The 12074-nt window shown below is 35.0% G+C and overlaps 1 protein-coding gene across 2 annotated transcripts; it reads left to right on the top strand.

The window, feature by feature from the left end:
* The first annotated feature begins 283 nt into the window (after window positions 1–283).
* zdhhc11 (zinc finger DHHC-type containing 11) lies at window positions 284–11874 on the top strand. Of its 2 annotated transcripts, none has more exons than XM_051866411.1 (11): window positions 284–593; window positions 1667–1888; window positions 3742–3920; window positions 5585–5686; window positions 5803–5927; window positions 6581–6733; window positions 6807–6919; window positions 8039–8097; window positions 9321–9384; window positions 11078–11144; window positions 11220–11874. In XM_051866411.1, the coding sequence occupies exons 1-11, from the start codon at window positions 585–587 to the stop codon at window positions 11444–11446; spliced, it is 1320 nt and encodes a 439-aa protein (XP_051722371.1). In that variant the 5' UTR covers window positions 284–584; the 3' UTR covers window positions 11447–11874. The 2 variants fall into 2 exon arrangements, with proteins under 2 accessions (XP_051722371.1, XP_051722370.1); XM_051866410.1 differs by having other exon boundaries at window positions 285–593; window positions 6578–6733.
* Window positions 11875–12074: the final 200 nt, after the last annotated feature.

Raw genomic sequence — 12074 nt, forward strand, 5'->3', positions numbered from 1 at the left:
TTTTAAGAAGTTTTAATTCCACTTTCATTTGATTGAAATTACTTTTTAAATATCTTTACATTTCTTTGCGTTGTTTACATGAGCTTTAAAAAAAATTGTAGTCTAAAAAAAGCACATTCACATTTCCGTTTCCACAGCAAAAGCACAGAGTCAAATTAATGTCACTTAATATTAATGAGCTGTTGGAACGTTACCAGCCAACGTCAGCGTGATATACTAATAGTCATGAGCTGCCGCTCCCCATTGGTAGGCTCCCGAGCGTGGCGTAATTAATATTCAACAGCTAATCTGTCGCCCGTGGTGTGGTTGTCGAAGTCAGATGAGCACCGCCTCACGCCTGGGAAGATATTTTAGCTTTTTTCTTGACGAATAATAACATTATAAAAATTTGATATTATAGATGTGATATTTTGGTGTTAAATATAGGAAATAAAACGTTTTCAGGCTGGATAGTGCCTTTAAAAAAGACTCTTCTGCTGTAACAGTGGACTGTGAAGGAGATCATTAAGAAATCAATGGATCAGCAAACTGTATCCAAGAGATCCAAATGATCAACAGCAGGGAAAACTGCTGGAAGCTGTTAAATGACGAATGTAAGTAGCCGTTGATTCATATGGAAAACGTACCGCTTTTTATGTTTAACGCTGTGAAAATCATTTAACAGTTGTTTTAAATATTAATCATTCGCCACTATAGTGTTATTAAAAAGGTAAATAAAGGAACATTCTGTCTGAAAAGTTAATATTTTACATGGTTATTCTTTATACAAGAGTTCCTGGATGAAGTGGTTTTGTGGAAGTTACTCATTATTACACTGCTGTCACAAATGCAATACATTCATGATGACATTTGCTAGGCAACACAGTCATTCTGTTCATGTTCAACAGGAAAAGCACAGCAGGACTTCTTGTTACTGCTAACTTGTGCATTTGAAGGTGAAATTTAGCATTAAACACTGATGTGTTGGACATTTGTATTCTGGTTTGTCTAAATTGTGCAGCTGTGTGGTAAAAAATGTTGAAGATTGAAACGAAAAATTATGTAGTTTGAAAAAACTTGGGGAAATGTGGTTTTAGGGTGTTGCAAAAATTGTTAGTCTGAAATATATACTATTATATTTCTTATTTATATTTGTAATTAGCTTTTATGTAATGTTCTTCTTATTAGTTTTTATAATATTTTTACGTAGCTTTAGTAATTTTAGTATTTATTTCAGCTTATTGCCAAGGCAGCATTTCTAATTTTCAGTTTTAGGTCTAATATTTATATTTTATTCTATGTAGGCTTTATTTCAATTACAGAAAACGATTTTAATAGTTTTAGTTAAAAAATATTCACTGGTTGCATGTCATTTTCTAAGGTGTTCTGGTTGTCTGAGTGATGCTAATTGGATGTTTTAAGTGGTTTCTAGGCAGTTTCTAATGTGTTTGGTCTCAGGTTGGCGATTTTAGGAAAAAAATCTAACCCAAGGTCAATACTGTACAGTAACAGCTTTGTCAAGCCAACATAATGATGTCAGGCAGACTCTTTTTAAAATGTTTCATTGTTCAAGCTGGTTGAAGAGACTGTTCTCGAAGCACAATGCTTTATTAGGCCTATCATGCATGTATTACAGAACAGTTCTGGTTTTTCATATTATTCACACTAGCGTTTCTGTCTTTTGCAGCTGAACTGCTTTGGGCGTCACCGTAGACGAACGGCCCCCCAAAATGGAGGCAGCAGAAGTGAATTGGTCAGACTGCCGATGCACTCCAGGGTCAACGGATGGTCGCTGCCTCTGCACAGTTTCCAGCTAATAGCCTGGCTGATGTACAGCTTCATGGCCATCGTGGGTTTCGGGATTTACATTCCTCTTCTACCAGCACCATGGAGCTTTGCAGCATACGGCGTATCCTTTACAAATAATCATGATCAAAAAGTCATGTCAACATTACTTAATTTTTTCAGGTTATACAAGATTCAACTAAAATTAAGGCAGCAACTGATCTTAAGTTTTTGGAGTTCTGCCATAAAAATCCAATTATACTAAGCAGAAATGTGTAATTTTTGCACCACATTGCATTGCCAAAATAATGAGTATTTCCTGAACACCTGGTCTGGGGAAAAAGATGCAAAAAGAAATTATAATTTAAGCTTGCAGTATGAATTTAATGTACAAAGATAATAAATAAACAACAGTAACACTTTACAAAAAGGTTTCATTAGTTAACATTAGTGAACTACATTAGTTAACGTGCACTTAAAGGCACAATATGTAATTTTTCACCACTAGAGGTCGCTTATTGACGCCTTGATTTCGTGGAATCATGGGAGGTGTTGTCTTCACATCTACAGCTGGTGGAAAAGAATGGGGATGGGACTCGGGCAGAAATCATATTCATGGATGAGATTATTAACGTTACTGTAGTATGAAGCAGAGCAGGGTTGAGTGCTGTGCAAGCAGAAACGAGGCCGCTGGAGCGATTGCTAATGAGAGACGAGCGCGACACACGGCTTGAGAGCAGCTGAGCTTTTATTATGCCGCAGTCGCCGCTTCCGCTTCTTCCAGTCAAGCGTATGTAGGGTAACGCAGCGCTGTTTATCATATTAGAAACACTTCTGTGTTTAAAGTTGTTATAGTGCTACTATCGATAGTGCTACTATGTGGTAGATTGATATTAGTCATGGTAAAACATGGTACTCGCGGTAAATCAAGAAAATGAGATTTAAACAATAAGACTTACTGTGTTGAGCTATATAACATGATTAGTTTTCTGTCGATGAATGTATCCAAACAGTCGCTCAACTGTCTAATAACACATAATATATTGAAGCGTCTTTGGTGTTTCCATGGTTTCTACAAAATAAAACCGGAAATTGAGGGTAACGCGGGTATGATGTCATTGATAGGCGACGCACGGACACGGTCCGTGTCCTGATTAAAATTGCTTATTTCTCTGGATTTAAACATTTGGGATAATGTAAGTACACAAGTCAACAAAATATATGACATTGTTCTAGTGGTTTTTGGATATTTTAATCAAAAAATCTTACATATTGTGCCTTTAAAATGAAAAATACCTCTAAATCATTTATTAATCTTAGTTGATGTTAATTTCAGCATTTACTAATACATTATTAAAATCAAAAGTTTTATCTGTTAATATTATTTAATGGACCTTAGCTGACATGAACTAACAATGAACAGTAGTATTTTTATTAACTAATGAAGATGAATAAATACTGTAACAAATGTATTTCTCATTGTTAGTTTATGCATTAACCAACCTTAACTAATGGGACCTTACTGTAAAGTATTACCTAAACATCACATCTTTCTGTCGCATTGCATTCAAACCCCAACATACAACATGACCAGTTTGTCCAGTTCATGAACAATTGACTCTTATGAGCCATTTTTAAATGCATCGTTCAAAAAGACTCATGAGTTATTCATTTGAATCAGTTTAACGAATCAACTGAAAAGTAGAATTGTGTAGGAAACGCTGTGACACGTAGCACACAAGCATCTCTGAGGGCAGATGTGCCGTTGCGCAGCATGAGCTCAATTACAGGCTGATGTCAGCAGTGTGTGTTTATGCAGCTAATTGGAGGATGTAGTCAGACAGGCTTTCGGCTCTCACAGAATCAAGCCATCCATCTGTCCCACCACTGCGGACAGTGAGTTGAATTAAGTCATGTGAGACTAAATCTATGTGTATATGTTTGTATTGTTGTTAAACCTTCACACTTCCTGTCTAGTTGATTGGCACTTCGTTTGTTCTGCATTTGGTCACTCACGTGGCGGCCGTAACAATTGATCCTGCGGATCTGAGCGTTCGAAGGAGGAAGGATTATTCCAGCCCTATGCCAGTGTTTGACAACACCAAACATCAACATGTGATTGACAATCTGCACTGCACCCTCTGTGAGGTGGATGTGTATGTACATTAACAGAAACAAGGCGCTTTAAAAGGAATGTTTATTAGAGTTGGGCAGAATTTAGATTGTAGAATTCACACCCTTTTAATTCATGAATGGGAATTGAAATGACAGGAAGAGGAATTTTTATGTATTGGTTAGAGATGGCATTTTCTTATATAATACTATATAATAAGTGCTGTCAAATCAATTAATTGCGATTAATCGAATCTAACAAAAGTCTGTGTATATATATATATATATATATATATATATATATGTACATACACACATATATTATATTTTTACAAACTTTTATGTTCGATGCGATTAATCGGGATTAATTGATTTGACAGCACCAATATATAATATAATTAGTGCTGTCAAATTGATTAATCGCATCTAACAAAAGTGTATGTGTGTGTGTGTGTGTATATATATATACACACACACACACACACACACACAAATATATATATATACACACACATATATATTTACAAACTTTTATGTTTGATGCGATTAATCGTGATTAATCGATTTGACAGCACCAATATATAATATAATATAATTAGTGCTGTCAAATGAAAGTTTGTGTGTGTGTATATATATGTATATATATATATATATACACACACACACACAAATATATATACATACACACATATATTATATATTTACAAACTTTTATGTTTGATGCGATTAATCGCGATGTGTGTGTATACACAAAAACTTTCGTTTGATGCGATTAATCGCGATTAATCGATTTTGACAGCACTACTTCTATTATATAGTGCTGTCAAATCAATTAATTGCGATAATCACATCTAACATAAGTTTGTATAATTTACACACACACACACACACACGTATACATACACGCATATATATTTACAAACTTTTATGTTAGATGCGTGATTAATCAATTTTGACAGCACTAATATATAATATAATATGTGCTGTCAAATTGATTAATCACGATTAATCGCATCTAACAAAGGTTTGTGTATATATATCTGTATATACACACACAAATATATATATACATACAAACATATATATTTACAGACTTTTATGTTTGATGCTATTAATTGATTTGACAGCACTAAATATAATATATTATAAATTACACTTACAGCAGTTTCATTCCATTTCAGTGTTACTTTATATACCATTGTAATATTAAATATTTAGATTTTTATATTTTCAATTTTAATTTTAGTTTGTTTTAGTAATTTTGTTGTGGTTTTTCATTTTTACTTTTTGCTTTTTATATTTCTATTTAGCTTTATTTTTTTAAGTTTTATTAATTTTAATACTTCAAACTTGCAAAATGTATTTATTAATGTATAATGTATAAATAAATGTATTTATTATCAATATTAAGTTTTTTTTAAGTTTAAGTTTTTCATCTAACATTTAAAGTTTATTGTATTTCAGCTTTATTTCAATTAATAAAAACTATTTTCATACATTTAGTTAACAATAACAATGTTCCATTTTAATTTTATTGTCTTAAAAGGCAGTTTATCATCCTGTTTTCATCTCAATTCAAATTTAGGATTTGAATTTGAAGTTCTCAGTTCATTTCTGAATGGCACACAGTCCTGATACAGACATGTCTTTTGTCTAGATAAACGTCCTAACCGTTTGCTTTAGGGAATAATCGCATCTCTTTCCGCAGGGGACCTAAAGCCAAACACTGCAGCACTTGCAACAAATGCATCGCAGACTTTGACCATCACTGCAAATGGCTGAACAATTGTGTGGGAGGAAGGAACTACTGGTGAGCAGAAGTGTCATTTGATAACACAAATGGAGAACCAGCATTTGCATTTTTACATGCCTTGAAGACATTTCACAATAGCTGAACATTCATAGGAATCATTGTTTTTTTCCCAGGTTCTTTTTCATAACCATCTCCTCTGCTGTTGTTGGAATGATCCTCCTCATTCTTGTCGTCTTGTTTGTCTTCATTGAGCACTATGTGAACCCTGCTGTCCTGCGCACTGCGCCGCAGTTTCAGAGTAAGACAGTCCGTGTCTCTGGACTCGTTACCTGTTATCCGTCTCCATGGGTGAACGGACAAATCATGTGATTTTCCCATTACAGAGCACAATTCTAGCTCATCAGCCTTAGTTTAAAAAATAGTTAATGGTTGCTTCTAGGAAAAGATCAGTATGCTTGACAGGTTGACTAGTCAACCTACTAGTTGATAAATTATGTCAATGAACACATTTTATTTTTAACTTTTAACTAATATAATAATAGAATATATCTTTAAATCAGTGCTTTGAATGGAATGAATTTGTAGACAAACTACACAAAAAAAATTGAAGCAGCACAACTTTCAACATTGATAATAAATGTTTCTTGAGCAGCAAATCAGCATATTATAACGATTTCTGAAGGATCATGTGACACTGAAGACTGGAGTAATGATGCTAAAAGTTCAGCTTTGACCACAGGAATAAATTACATTTTAAGATATATTCACATAGAAAACAGTTATTTTAAATTGTAATAATATTTCCCAGTATTACTGTTATTTTTAATCAAGCAGCCTTGTTAAGCATAAGAGACTTCTTTCAAAAACATTAAAAAAAAACTTACTGGCACCGAATGGTAGCACAAGTTCTCATTTTCTTGTTTTAATTTCTACTTTCATATTTCCTAGCAGTGAAAGGAAATGGAACGTGGCTGGTATTCCTTCCGGCAGCACCTTTAGAGACCAGCTCTATTAGTCTGCTGGCGTTGGCGTTCATCACCATCCTGCTGGCTCTGGCTGCTCTCTTATTGCTCTCCCACTTACTGTGCTTCCATATTTACTTATGTAAGTCTTGATCCAAGTGTTATTGACTTTTAAAGGTTGATAGAAGCTTTTATACATTCTGTATCTTGTCCAGTGTCTCATGGAATCAGCACATACGAGTATATCATTAGGAAGCGCCAGTCACCTAACCCCGAAGAGAAAGAGCAGGTTCCTCCTGCGCTGCCGTCTAATGGAACCACCGCGCAGGTACAAACACTCACCAACAGATAAAAAGAATAAGTAAAAATCTGAAATACATTAAAACACTAAATAATTCCTTTGCATGGGGATCAAAAATATTCCCCCGGTTTCACAGACGAGGCTTAAGCTAGTCCTAGACTAAAATGCATGTTTGAGCTGTTTTAACTGAAAGTAACTTGTACTGACATATCTTAAAATATGTCAGTGCCACTGTTTTGACTCAAGATGCACACCAGTAATGTTTTTTTTTAGCGAACATTTATAAAAGCTACTTAAATGCCCTAATTGAACTAAGGCCTAATCCTGGCTTAGGCTAAGCCCTGTCTGTGAAACCGGGCCATTTTGTATTAAAGGGCCCCTATTATGCTTTTTGACATTTTCAGCTTTCTTTAGTGTGTAATGTTGCTGTTTGAGCATGAAAAACGATCTGGAAAGCTCCGTCCAGTGGGAGTTATTCTCTATATCAGTGTCACTGATTCTGAACTCCCTGAAACGCCTCCATTGTAGTCTTGAGTTTTCTTCCGGGAATGAACATGTCACAGTATTGCTCATTTAAATAATTCCCGCCCAAGGCATATGCAAAATAAAGGGGCGGGGCCTGGTTGAGTTACTTAGTAGTGTGTTGAAACTCATGGTTATGGTAAGGGGCGGGACATTTCCCAAACACACTCTTGACCAATCACAGCACACTGATCCATCCGCCCAATCAGAGCACATTGTGCTTTTCAGAAGGAGGGGCTTCATAGAGACAGGAACTAAACAGAGCGTTACTGACAGACTGGGAAGAGAGGAGCTGCAACAATGTAAAATATGTAAAAAATAAGTGTTAACATTCAAGCATGAAAACCTGTTCTAGTAGAGCCCAAAAACAAAATCAAGACTAAAAGGACATAGTAGGTCCTCTTTAAAATTGATGCAAAATACAGTTTCATAAATTGCCAAACTATTTTTTCTCAGTTCAGGAAAGACAATTTGATGATGTTTAACTGTATCGTCTCATGGGATTAGACGGGAAGTTTTAGACTAATTTTACGCTTTGATTTAGATCAAAACAAGGTCCCACCCATAAACTCTATGCACATTTGCACAGACTTCAACTACCTCTATCTTTTCACTTCCTCCTAGAGTCTAGGGCCGCTGGAATCACCTGTGAACTGTGAAGCTCCGCTGTCCAGCAGGTCTTGGTAAGCTTAAAGTGTGCATTTAGTCTATTAGAGACAGATAGTTAGTGGTTAGATTTTTTTGGTGACATTTACTTTAAGTCCCTCTTTAGTCCATAATTTTATACTTTAAAACTCCTCTTTGATCACCAAAATTACATATTTAAACCTTTTTTCCTGTGAAAAATAAATTTCTTCATGCCTTAAAGCAGTTAGAATGTAACTCTACACCCTTGCTTCATTTAATATATACGTGGATCAATGAATATGCAAACTAGCCCCACCTCCACTTACTCAAGCAGCTCAGAGATCCACTCGGTCAACTTACTGAGGTAAACGCTGCACAATGATATCACTCTTTACAACGTCAGACGCATAACGGTAATTAATTGATTAATTGATTAGCCTTTTGCTTGACTATGTTATCAAACAGCTATTAATGTGTTGCTAATGTTACACAAACCATGTTCCTGTTCGCCATGTCAGAGTCAGACAGCTGCCTTCTGAAAATCAGTATCCTTAGAAATGCTGTGATCAACTCAGAACGTCAGTGGAGAAAGACATATAGTTCATTATAACATCGTAATATACATCATACACCTGCCATATTGCTAAATCTACATGATTTTTCATATATACAGAAAAATATACAGGGATAACTTGGCTTCTATTGAGACTCCCCTGTTAGTTAACGGTTAATGATATGCTAAAGCTCGCTGGCACGTTGACGTGATTGGTTACAAGGTAGTTTCACATCACAAAAAATTTCAAACTGTGGGATCTTTAGTTCACTGCAGTTTTAAAGAGAAAATACTCAGCAATGGTGTTGACTTATGAATTTGCACATGGTTTGTCTTAAAGCATATTAAAAACACCACATAGACATATAAACAACATTAAAAACTTGATTTTCACCACTGGGGGACTTTAAAGCCTTTATATATAATGCATTATAGAAGTATTTTTTATGCATTAATTATGCATTATAATGCACCTTAGTGCATCAAATGAATAATTGTAACCATAGTTATAATACATTATAATACTTATCTATTCATGGTTACACCTTTAGAAAGTACAATGCATTAAGGAATCTGCAAATGTTATAATGCATTTTAACCTGATGATAACTTACATGATAAATACCTTTATGTTGCATTATGCATAAAGGCTTCAAGTAAAGTGTTACCGATTTTTTCATAGGCAGTTGCTTAAGATGTTCTGCTTCTGCTTCTTTTTCTTCTTAGTACCTTCAAACTGGAAGATAGAGGACCAACATCTAGTCGACTGTCAGAACCCATCTGTGCTGAGGTAATCAGACAAGCTACCCACTACAAAACCTAGTGAGCTCTCTATCTAGACAGCATTTTAAGGCATCTTAGATGGAATGAGTGTTGCGAAAATTATACAACATCAAATTAGCGTTGAATCAGTGTTGTTGTTAACGAAAACTTATGGAGCCCTGCACATGACATGCAGGGAAAAAAAGTAAATTCTGCGCACGATTTACTATTTCGTTCCCTCGATTTATAAATTGTGCACATGATTTAGCAAATTGAAGGAACGAATTAGTAAACTGTGAGCATGATTTATCAACCGAGAGAATGAAATAGTAAATTGTGCGCAAAATGTACTTTTTTTCCTGCATGTCATGTGCGGGGCTCTGTAAAAACTAAAACTAACACTATTAAAAATAATTTTTGCTAATTAAAATAAAGCTGAAATACAACAAAATATCAATATTAGATTAAACATTTTATTTAAAAAAAAACTTAAGCAAAAATTAGAAATGTTGCTTTGTCAACTAACTAAAACAAAACAAGTTTAAAGGGTTAGTTCGCCCAAAAATCGCAACACAAATTAAGATATTTTTGATGAAATCTGAGAGTATCTCAGAATTCAGTAACGACAATGCACCTTTTGAGGTCCAGAAAGGTACTAAAGTCATTGTTAAAACCGTCGACGTGACTGCAGTGGTTCAACCTTAATGTTATGAAGCGACGAGAATACTTTTTGTGCAAAAAAACAACACAAAAATAACGACTTTATTCAACAAATTCGTCTGTCCCGTCATACTGCTACGCTATTTTTGTTGCAGAGCTTCTTGCAGAACGGCGGCTCAATATTGGCCGGCTCTGATCATGTGAGCAGCACAACGCATGCGTGAGCCCGTGTTCAGACATAAACACTGAAGCTCTGCAACGAAAATAGTGTAGCAGTATGACAGGGGACAGACGAATTTGTCGAATAAAGCTTTGTTTTTTTGCACAAAAAGTATTCTTGTCACTTCATAACATTAAGGTTGAACCACTGCAGTCACGTCAACGGTTTTAACAATGTCTTTAATACATTTCTGGACCTCAAAAGGTGCATTGTCGTTGCTGCCTATGTGTGGATTTTCATCAAAAATAACTTAATTTGTGTTCCGAAGATGAACGAAGGTCTTACGGGTTTGGGACGACATGAGTGTGAGTAAATAATGACAGAAGTTTAATTTTTGGGTTAACTAACCCTTTAAGTTACTTAAATCTAAAACTGAAATAAAATTCATACTAAATAGAAATATTTTAAACTTATAAAAATGACAAAAGGACAACAAAATTACTAAAACCTAAACTAAAATTAAATGTAAATTATGGTAATAAAAGCTCATTTAAAATATTAATAATAATAGTTTATTAAAGATACATTCAATGCCGTGTTTTAGTATTATTTATAAATTAATTTATTGATTGTAATATTTAAAACATGCATTTCCTGTAAAGCTGCTTTGAAACTTTGTTGTAAAAGCACTATAGAAATAAATGTAAACTGAACTGAATAATACTAAAATGACACTGCATTGCATTTGTCATGTTCTGGAGAAGGCAATCCCATGATGCATTGAGATAAGCTCGTTAAAAAAAAAATCTTTTCAAATGGCAGACTAAATGAGAAAATTCAGTGCCAAAAATAGACTATTTCCCCCCATATTTGTTATTATCAAAGCATGATGTCATTACAGATGGAGGAAATCAGTGGAGAGAAACATCTGGACTACAGCTCTCAATCATCAACACAAATGATTCCAGGTACAAACCAGCAGTGATTTAAGCTATTGAGTAATAAGTGTTAACTGAAGCTGTTCGTCTATATCCTGCTGGTAGGTGAACCTATGATGTCACTTCCTGTGGTCTGGAACCTCAGCGGGATAGAGAAGCCTCAAGCTCCAGGTCGGAGCGACGTGAAGTCTGTGGAGGGACGGCCCATCGTACAAGACCCGCTGGGAAGCTCCATCATGGATGCAGCGGTGGTTCATCAGCAGCTGATGACTGACACGCAGACAGAGGCCTTGCATCCTCAGTATTTAGGGTTCAGAGAGCAGATGCCATAAGTTAAAGCCCACTGATCGTCTCATGCATATTGCACACAAAAACCGCAAGATCTGGCTAAAATCTTTTATATTTTATTGAATATTTGAGATATTTTGTTTTGTTTGAGGCACATAGTAGCGAGATTTTCTGGCAAATTTTTTACAGAATAAACTTTTTTACTTGCTCGCACCATAAACAAAGTCAGTACTCCGCAACAAATTACTGAACATTGTACAATGAAATATGCACTCAACGCCCTCTGATGAATAAGTTGTTCTATTTCTGTAATATATTTTGTTTACATTGTACAGCTGGTTTTATTTTATGATTTATGTTGATTGTAATAAATGCCATCAATTTTATCACACAACTATTAGATGAATTAATGCACCACTGTATTTTGCTATTTTTGTATTTTAAAATAAATGCCTATAGCTGTTTCTCAAGATGCCGTGTGTTTGGTGCACCACTAGATGGGGCTGTTGGGTGATAATGTCATCATTACACTGTGACAGTCTTGCTCGTTTCTCTCAGGTTATGGTTGAAATCCAGTACAAGATCACTCTGGTGTTTTATTTCTCTTGTTGGTTTTAACAGTCTGAAATTTGAGTGAATTCTGCCCTACAAACTAATGCAAACATCACCATT

The sequence above is a fragment of the Ctenopharyngodon idella genome, chromosome 16 (assembly GCF_019924925.1).
Source record: "Ctenopharyngodon idella isolate HZGC_01 chromosome 16, HZGC01, whole genome shotgun sequence".
NCBI classification, from domain to species: Eukaryota; Metazoa; Chordata; class Actinopteri; order Cypriniformes; family Xenocyprididae; genus Ctenopharyngodon; species Ctenopharyngodon idella.